At 35.0% G+C, this 10555-nt stretch overlaps 1 protein-coding gene across 1 annotated transcript; it reads right to left on the reverse strand.

The window, feature by feature from the left end:
- Positions 1-3647: 3647 nt before the first annotated feature.
- On the reverse strand, positions 3648-7598 carry LOC117407481 (G-protein coupled receptor 183-like). Its single transcript, XM_034012568.3, has 2 exons — positions 6975-7598; positions 3648-5071 (listed from the first exon to the last, which is right to left on the reverse strand). The coding sequence occupies exon 2, from the start codon at positions 5048-5050 to the stop codon at positions 4025-4027; it is 1026 nt and encodes a 341-aa protein (XP_033868459.1). The 5' UTR covers positions 5051-5071; positions 6975-7598; the 3' UTR covers positions 3648-4024.
- Positions 7599-10555: the final 2957 nt, after the last annotated feature.

Here is a 10555-nt window from a genome sequence, read left to right on the forward strand (position 1 = left end):
ATATACTGTGCCTATAGTAAGTATTCACCCCCTTGGATGTTTTCACAGTTTGTTGTGTTACAACCTGAAATCTTGATGCATTTAAATTTTCCTTTGATGTACACAACCTACTCAACACTTTGAAGAGGCAAGATAATTTTTATTGTGAAACAGCAGTTAATGAAAAATAAAAAAATAAACTGAAATGTCTTGGTTAGATAAGTATTCACCCCCCTGAGTCAATACTTGGTAGAACCACCTTTGGCAGCAATTACAAAGGTGTTACTGCAATTACAGAGTTTTTTGGGGTAAGTCTCTACCAGGTTTGCACATCTGGATCGTGCAATATTCGCCCATTCTTCTTGGCATGCTCTGTCAAGTTGGATGAGGACCGTTGGTGGACAGCAATCTTCAAGTCTTGAGACAGATTCTCAATCGGATTCAAGTCCGGGCTTTGACTGGGCCACTAGGACATTCGCTTTTCTTGTTTTTAAGCCACTCCAGTGTCGCTTTAACTGTGTGCTTGGGGTCATTGTCCTGCTGAAAGGCGAATCTCCGTCCCAGTCAGGTGTTTTGCAGACTGAAGCAGGTTTTCCTCAAGGATTTGCCTGTATTTAGCTCCATCCATTTTACCCTCTACCCTGACACGCTTCCCAGTCCCTGCCGATGAAAAGCATCCCCATAGCATGATGCTGCCACCACCATGCTTCACAGTAGGGATGTGATTATAACAATAAACTGACATCTCTAAAGTATTTCTTCTTGTTAAAATATTACATAAGAAAAAAAAAACACCACATTTTGTCTTGTGATGAGTAGGCAGACGACAACAGCAATGTGGCATAGATTTCCGTTATGCAATAGGATTTTAAAAATATGTTACTGTGTACTTGCACATTCTTGTCATGCGATGCAAGCAGAGTACTGATTGTGATTCGGAATGTGTGATGTGCCAGTCCCTCTTCATTCTCTATTTGTGAGAACTGAGACTTGACAGCCATCACCGGCCAATTGCAACAGGTTCTGATTTATAGGTTATGATCTGTGTACTTTTTTTTGACACAGGACATTTACTTATCATATTTTTTTTTATATTGTGAGGATGTGTTGAAATAAAGTATGTTTAATGTGTACATTATAGCACAGTGTAGCCTCATTCTCTTACATACAGGATAAGAATAGTATTACCTTTATATTAAGAATGTCTGTTGGTTCTATGCACTTCTATCAGGTTGTATCGTGTTGTCACAGAAGCATGGTCCTGATTACAGCACAGCAAGGATCTGTCAAGCTGTTCTGTTTACAGCATGCACTGTAAGACCTCATATAGCATCCAGATGTATGAGGTTTTTACATATCTTCTGAAACAAAGTTTAATTTGCTGCATTTCACAAACTGAAAAAAATAAATGTTAGAGTTCTCAATTTGGCAGAGCCAATATGGAAGTTGCAGTTTAAACTCAAAGCTCTACATTGGAGTAATGTGTGATTTTGTACAGTGTTAAAAACATCTCTGTATAAGTCCTCTTTTAAATGGCTAATGATGATAATAATGATTCATAAAACCGTAGTCTGTAGTCTGTAACCATAGTTAAGAGACTGTGCTGTTTGTATTCCGCCTTATAACGAGAATACTAGTGTTAGTGTAATGGCATTAAGGGGCAAATGGGAGCCATGACCATTATAACCTGTTCTGCAGTATAAAGGGCCGCCATATAAAGGGGTAGCACTGTATTAGTTTGAAAATGTACCATGTGTTGCTGTGTTAGAAAAAGCATTTCAACAAAAAAAAGCCACACCGTTTTGAACTAGACTACTATTGAATCTTCTACATGATCATGCTTAGCTTTCATGTTAAAGGACATGCTGTTTCTGAAACACTCTGGTATATCCCCAGATGGTCATAAAGAGCATAAACAGTTTATTGTAGATAAGACATCACTTCAGCTTTCCTTTGAACTCTATGTGAGAAGCCACTGTCCATGTATTTCACAATTATTCATAATTACCTTAAACATTTCTGACTAATCACAATGAAAATTTGATTAGATTTTTTAAAATCTTGTTTGCTATCTGTGAAGCGCACGCAATTCTTGAAATGAAAACTCAAGCTGTCCTAACAATGTTGTAAAGTAAGGTTTGTTTATTTCTCCAAAATAATAATTCCAGTCCCCTTGATGTGATTTTCAATAAAAACAGTTTAATTCCAAGACAAAAAGGAAAATCCAATGAAACACAGTACACATATACAGACTGTGCGTACAGATCTTAAAACAATACAATACTGTATGCATATATAGACTGCGCGTACAGATCTTAAAACAAAACAATACTGTAGGTTTACTCCTACAGGACTCTTCAGCGCTGTCAAGTGTAGATCAAACTAGCTGAAGCAGGTGAAGGTTTGGTGGCTTGCAGAGTTCATCTTGGTGAAGTGACAGTCTGGTACCAAGACGGCCACCATTTGCACAGCCACCTAGTTAATTGTGTAATTGATTGTTTAAATGGAAAAGTGTGGAATGTGGCCAGGTGGTGAATGGATGATTCATTGTCAATCAACCCCTGGCCACACGGTATAAAAAGACAAATGTTTGATGAGAGAGAGAGAGAGAAGGAAAACACAGTGATAGCCATAGCTTTGGTGTTGTTTTGGGGTTCTAAGGTTTTGTTCAAACTTTTATTTTGTTCCAGTGTTGTGTTTATTTGTGAATTATTATCAAATTGCAGTTTCTGAGTCTGAGTTTGCTATTCCTGGCATTGACCAGCTTTGACCGCCCGCTGCTTTACCACAGGAGCCTGATACAAAATGAGGATTAGTACTTTCAGGCATTTCAACAGACAGGACAGACCACATGCTGAAAAGAATTGACCATATTTGTATTTATTTTTTTCAATGATTTATATTTTCGTAAAATGCTTTTACCCAGCTATAACTGAATTGAGCCCTTAGTCTCTTGGTGTTAAAATGACACAAACTATATAACACATCATGTCACTAATGTGGTGTTTTGTACTTTAAAATACTAAAATAGACAGAAACACCCAGTGCTAAAAAAAAAAGGTTTATTTAAAACAAAACAATTACAAAATGACCTTTAGAACAGGTTTTACATTTAATTAAAACAAGGACGGTATGGTTCAATTTCAACACTTAACCGTATGAATATTTTATACACAAATATACTTTTGTATTAAAAAATATAACTGTAACATGATTTATTACTATTAGACAAATTAAGTCAACCTCATTTTACTGTATTGTTATTAACTTTGCCCCATTTCTAAATTGCACAGTGGTACAAGAACATTAATATCGAGATCAGTCAAGTAAATGCAATTGTCTTTTTTTGAGTGATCTAAAAAAACAAAATGTAAAATACTAAATTCAGTCCAAATGACAGAAATGTTTGCACACAAAATATACAGCAATGTGTGTTGAGCACAATACAGTAGCCAGAGTTACCAGCAGCCAGCAGTTTATAAGAGTCAATAGCCCACCCACCCATCTATCAAGATTTCTCTTATGTTATTATTCCTATGGAAAAGGTCAGATAACTATATATGTAGATTAACTATATATATATATATATATATATATATATATATATATATATATATATATATATATATATATATATATATATATATATATATATAGTTAATCTGTCTCAATCCTTAACGTTAATTTAGTCACACAAGGTTCTTTCTTTTCCCTTAATAAAATAGAAAAACTCCAAACAGCATATTAAAATACAGTAGGAAAAGGGATCTTAGAATCGTGCTTAGAAATCTAACTTTGTATCCAATTAATTTTTTTAAGGAGTAATTATTTTCAATTCCTCAGTTTGGAATTTAGATTTGGTATAATATCCTGATGTCATTTAAAAAAAAAAAAACTGTTAAAGGTTATTTTCATGGAAATTTGTCAAAATGTTCTTGAATAGTTCATCTTGAGTGCAGACATTGTTCAATCTGCAGAGTGATCCCGGGACTGGTAGGAGATAGATGATTTGCCAAAACCTGCATTAAGGCCAAGACATGCCAATTTAGCTAATGCTGCTGCTGTCAGAAGGTGTTTTTGATGAAAAAGTAGATGTGGAAATGTAGGTCTTGAACAAGCTCATGAGCTTTTGTTTATAGCTTTTCACAGCAAAAAAGTAGATAATTGGATCTAAGCAACAATTCATGTTCATGATGGACACTGTGACCTGAAGAGACATCTTGAAGGCTTTAAGTTCCTCACAGGTTGGATGGTAATAAATCTTCCTGATCATGAACTGCATGATGTTTATGTGGTAGGGGCTGAAACACAGTACAAAGGTAATGAGGATGAGAAGTATGATGTTGGTGGCTCTTTTATTGCGGCCAGATCTGCTGGTTATTGGATTGTGTTTTGCAGAGTTGAACAGTTTCAGGTTGATTTTTGTGTAGCAACACACAATGACCACCAAAGGAATGCAGTAACTGATGGTGCAGGCGAGCAAAAGCAGGTAGGGCAGTTTTGGAGATGCTTCAAAGTTGAAGTACTCCATGCATGTTTCCTTGCCATCCACGGTTCTCACCATTTCCTTGAGGAGCAGAGGTGCTGTCTGACAAAACACCAAGAACCAAACAAGGCCACAGATTATCCTCACAACCTCAACTCTTCTAAGCTTTGTGAGACGATGGGGGTGGACCATCGCAAGATAGCGGTCAATGCTTATGCAAGTCATTATTGCGATGCCCACATAGGTGTTTGTGTAAAATATGACAGTGGTAATCCTGCACATTAAATCACCAAAAGGCCAATCAAACTCCCTGATGTAGTAGGTTATTCTTCCAGGCAATGCCAGAGCAAACAAGGTGTCTGAAACTGCTAGGTTGATTAAGTAAAGGCTTGTCGAGTTGACCTTTTGCTGTTTTTGAAAGGTAATGTAAAGGACTAGTACATTTCCAAATATGCCAACAAGAAACACAACCAGGTAAAAAATTGGGAAAAGAAATTTGGCTGTGTGGCGGCAGATATACACATCACAGTTGCTATCATTTGAGGTCTCATTATTCAAATCTTCATTTAGTTGCCTTGATTCCATGATCTAAGACTTATGATGTCTCTGTAAACAAAACAAAACTTGTTTTAATACATAAAACAAACATGTTGGAGCTGCTTGAATTCAAGTCTTTGTTTACAGTTAATGTTTATCTATGACCATAATCATGAATGGGTCTAGGTTATACATAGTACATCTTGGAGAGCCTGAAAACATTATAGCAACAAATATAGAGATGTGTTATACATAGGGTTTGAAGTTAGAGATTTTAACCGATAATACAAAAAAAAAACAAAAAAAAAAACACCCACGAAGACCTAATTAGAAGATTTGTTTTTTTATTTTTTTAAACCGATAAATGTGGGCTTTGGGAAAATGTTAAATAATGTCAATCATTCACTACTGTCTTTCTACATAAAGAAAACTGCTCTCAGAAAACATTGCAACTGACCACTCATCAATTTTGTGCACTACGTAATATGAATAATTTGCTTAGCAACGGGCTTAACGACCACAAACCTAAACAAACCAGCAACATGACATCGACAGTTAGTTTTTATGGCGTTACGGTTTTATTCAGTGATGTACCGAAAAAGCTTTTGTAAATATAAAACTGCTGTACAATTATGCTTCTAATGCATATTAAGGTTTTTCTTATGAAAACTGCTTTATTTATTATTATTATTATTATTATTATTATTATTATTATAGCTACATAAATATCAAACTTTAATCAGAGTACCACGATGAATGTTTAATCTTAGAAAAAAAAAAATTAAATAACTTATTGTATGCTGAGATTAATTACGACAGTAAGCTATAGTCATACGATCGGGTGGACAGAAAAAAGAAAAAAAACAACTGTAGTGTGATAGATACGCGTGCTGTAATGGGCGTAAAATGAAATCTGTTCTCGCAATCGTCGGATTCAAAATCCATTTCTACATTGCCGGAAATCTAATGTGGACATAACTTAACGTTTGTATAGGCCTATGTATTAGTGAAACATACATTCAATGTATTATAGAAACTGAAAATGAATGTGTTGTTTATTTATAATAAAATTAAGTGGTGTTTATTTATAATAACCGCAAATAACAGATTTTGCCAAATAATACTAAAAAACCATAGAACCGCCCCCCCCCCCCACCCCTCCCCGAAACCCAACTAAAAATAAAACCCGAAAACGTCAAGCTCTAATTACACAGCACATAACCACTTAAACTGCTTTTAATAAACACTATATACTGTCATAGATATGATAGTAGGCCATCACATTACTTTTTTTAAAAGTATTAGACAGTTGATTTGGTAGTGTTTTATTTTAGTAGTATTTTGAAATTTTGAGCTTTATCTATTGGTTGAGGTGGTCAAAACTACCCTGTCAATGTAACTGATTGTTAACATGTGTTAGGGACAGGTCCTTAGGAGAAAAAAAAAATAAGATACTCATGTCAGGACCAAATGAAGTCATACCACAATAATATTTAGTAATTTGGTCATTCTAGAGATCACGTATTTGTACTCTAGACTTCTCCTCTAATTAAATACGATGGTAAATAGAAGGGCTTACACGTTTCCCACTAAAACAACTATTAACGTGCATTGTTAACATTTTGAGACACCACAGACCAAATGCATGCAGTATCCTACAGAATTATTATAGTATTTTATATAACTGATAATAATAAGATACAGTTTATCTGAAATCCATCATAGGAAACAAAATAAGAAATGATAAAGTTCTTGAACTAATATACATCATCCTCGTTTAGCTTCCATCCACTTAATTATAATGAAAGTATCTCCTCTTACCACTCTCCTATAAGATAAGAAATCTTTCAAAAGTCTACTTAATATAACGATTTTAATCCTTCATATTATTTTGCTACTTCTATGCTGCCTTTCCATTTCAATAAACAATATATATGTATTTGAAAAAAAAAATGCTGATTTAAATACTCACAAACTCCTGCAAAGTATTAAGGTTGAAAGAAAAACTCCTTAGCAATGTAGGTCTGACTACTCTCTCCAAGTGGCTTACCATCAAATGGCTTCTGTCACTGTTGTGCTGCACAGTGATGTATGTGTGTGGTTTGCTGAGTTTATCTAAAATCTAGCAACACTCATCATGCGTCTTTTAAGTACAATGCATTGTATATGTTTTGCAACTGTTTTAAGAACAATGGTAGAAAAATATAGACATTTTTAACATGGGATCTATAATCCACATTTGAATAGTAAACTCGAAGAAAATGTTATTGTACTGAGATGTAATATAGGACATTTTTATTGATTTTAATGTTGACTAATTCTTTTTTTTTCTATTGAAACTATTAAATTAATGGGGTATGAAAATGGTATGGTGTCTGTCTGGTTCACCCAAAAATGCATAATCTCTGGATTGTAGAATCACTGCGTATACAACATATTTTATTACTGAATAACAACAAAAGAGTCAAATATGTTTTCAATTCAATTTGTGAATAAAATAAATAAACTAACCACAAAATCGTGTGTGTGTGTGTGTGTGCGTATATAGTAAATATTGACTGGAGAGAGACACACAGTGGGAAACTATGGTTTTCAACAAGGGACTATAATGTCACTATAGTTCTTCCCGAGGGGCCTTTAGTTTCCCACGATGAGCCGAGGTCTACAGTCCGTATTTGTTTTATGAATTAGTCAAGAAAGTAAGTGTAAGTATTGTGTTTAAATATAGCTGTTACAGAATTAATAAATAAATATTGCGTCATAGAATTCTCGGTCCGTTGAGTTTGTTAACGTTGCAGTTATTTACATCTTCGAGTTGGATTTGGATTTGGAATCTTAGGAAGTCATAAAAACACTGAAAGCAAACTTTTTATGATGATTTTAGTGTTTGCAGCACCTTTCTTTTGTAATATATTTTGTCGTTAATTTTCTGTAACGTCAGAAAATCGCTGTCCAGCAAGATGCGGGTTTGTCCGCCATTTCGCTTTGTTGTGTGTAGAGAGGATGGACGTTCAGCGTAATGACTTCATTTGAAGGAGTGTGTAAAAAAAAAAAAAAAAAAAAAAAAGATAGTGACCAAAAGCAGCGTCACGGAGGCAATAGTTGGGTCTATTTTTGGTCATGTGATGAGGTTTTACCCAATCACATGCTGGAATGTCTGTCTAAAGACTGATGTACACACACACACATATATGAAGAAAAAAGAAAAGGATATTTCAGGTACTTAAAAAGGTAGAATAATTGATTACAAATCAATTATCAGGACGTTTCGGACTACAAGTCCTTCATCGGCTGAATACAAAAAAACAGTGCTTTAAGAAGTTCATATATATATATATATATATATATATATATATATATATATATATATATATATATATATATATAGGCTTTTAATGTATACATGATAATTGCATACAATTGTGAAGTACATTTATTTTGAACATGTATGTTCCTTATTCTAGTTAAATGGAAATGTATAAAACTGTGAGGCACGCAGGATAGGCAATTCACAGGAATCCACTGCATGTGCATTTTCATTAGAAATGTGGTTCACTTTAACAGGAATATGCCACTATCATGTATGCAATTAATTTGAATGCATTGTATTTATTTATTTATTGCAAACCACAATACATTTGTATAGCATGTCACACATACAACTGCCACAATCAGACCATTTAAATAACATATTTAAATAACAGTACACAAATAATAAAAAGCAGCAATTTTAAAGTTACATTAAAACCCACTAAGATAAGAAAGCCATTTTAAAAAGTGTTGACCCTAGGAATAATCAGCAGCCCCGCATCCTGTGATCTCAGAGTGCAGTTTGGAAAATACAGGGTCAGTAATCCTTCAAATAACTAGGTGCTAATCCATTCAGGGCCTTGTAAATTAACAGCAAAATCTTGAAATCAATTCTGTACGGCACAGGGAGCCAGTGTAAAGAGGCCAAAACAGCGGTAATATGCTCACTTTTTTCTGGTTTTAGTCAGAATTCTAGCGGTGGTATTCTGAACAAGCAGCAAGCAGGATACCACACATTTTGGGACAACAGAAAAAAGTGCATTACAATAATCAATTCTAGATGAAACAAAGGCATGCATTAGTCTCTCAGCATCAGAAACAGAAATAATTGATCTAAGTTTGGCTATATTTCTCAAATGGTAAAAAGGTATTTTAGTAACTTCCCTAATGTGAGTCTCAATGATAGATCAGGATCAAAGATGACCCCCAAACTCTTAATTTCTAGTTTAAGTTTTGATAAGAGACTGCAAGAATCAAGCTCATGTAATCCTACATTTCCTTTTAGTTGGTTCTGTGAGCCCACTAGCAGAACCTCTGTTTTATCTGAATTCAACATTAGAAATTTCTGTGACATCCAGTGCTTGATGTCTGTAAGGCAAGTAGCTAATAACACCCGGGCAGAAGAAATGTCTGGCTTTAGGGAAATTATAGCTGGGTATCATCAGCATAGCAATGGAAGTTCACTCCGTGTCTGCGTATAATATCACCTAAAGGTAGCATATATAATGAAAACAACGAGGAACCAAGAATGGAGCCCTGTGGAACACCACAGACAACTTCCGATAATGCCGATTTTACCTCTCCTATAGAGACAAGCTGAAACCTATCAGAAAGATAAGATTTGAACCAGGATAGGACCAAACAATCCTACTGTGTTTTCAAGACAATTCAGTAGGATGGAATGGTCTACAGTATCAAAGGCAGCACTTTGATCTAGAAGAATTAAAACTGATGGAAAGCCAGAGTCAGAGCTTATCAGCAGATCATTCAAACGTTGTCTCGGTGCTATGTGCAGCACGAAAGCCAGACTAAAAAATGTTTGTAATTTAATTGCAACAACTCTCTCTAGAACCTTATCTAAGAATGGTATAATTCTTAAACCTCTAAAATTATTATTATTATTTATTTCTTAGCAGATGCCCTTATCCAGGGCGACTTACAATTGTTACAAGATATCACATTATTTTGACATACAATTACATTATTTTTTTACACTATATTTTTACATACAATTACCCATTTATACAATTGGGTTTTTACTGGAGCAATCTAGGTAAAGTACCTTGCTCAAGGGTACAGCAGCAGTGTCCCCTACCTGGGATTGAATCCATGACCCTCCGGTCAAGAGTCCAGAGCCCTAACCACTACTCCACACTGCACCTACAGTAATATTATAATGAACCTACAGTAATATTATATTGGCACACCATAGCTAAATTGTTGCTTTTTCTTCGTTTTCCAGAATATATATTCACTGACTGGCACAACACTTAAACATGGCTCTTACAACTAATTTAATTTCCTGTGCAACAAGTAATAGGAGAACACCTGCGCCCCTCACTCAAATTCTACGCAGCATAAACTCTGTGGGCCTAGGGGCCCTAATACCTGCTACACATAAAGTGATCCGTCAAAATAAATCTAAAGTCTGGAGAAATTATGTAGAATTCAGCGGTCGCAGCTGCCAACTGGCATGATGTCACAGGGCATTCGCCACCTTTGTAAAGGAAGGACTTGCACATT

This window comes from Acipenser ruthenus, chromosome 8, assembly GCF_902713425.1.
Source record: "Acipenser ruthenus chromosome 8, fAciRut3.2 maternal haplotype, whole genome shotgun sequence".
NCBI classification, from domain to species: domain Eukaryota; kingdom Metazoa; phylum Chordata; class Actinopteri; order Acipenseriformes; family Acipenseridae; genus Acipenser; species Acipenser ruthenus.

What these genes read in the sequence shown, in the direction of transcription:
- LOC117407481 (XM_034012568.3), bottom strand. Translation starts at nt 5,050, where the DNA reads ATGGAATCAAGGCAACTAAATGAAGATTTGAATAATGAGACCTCAAAT.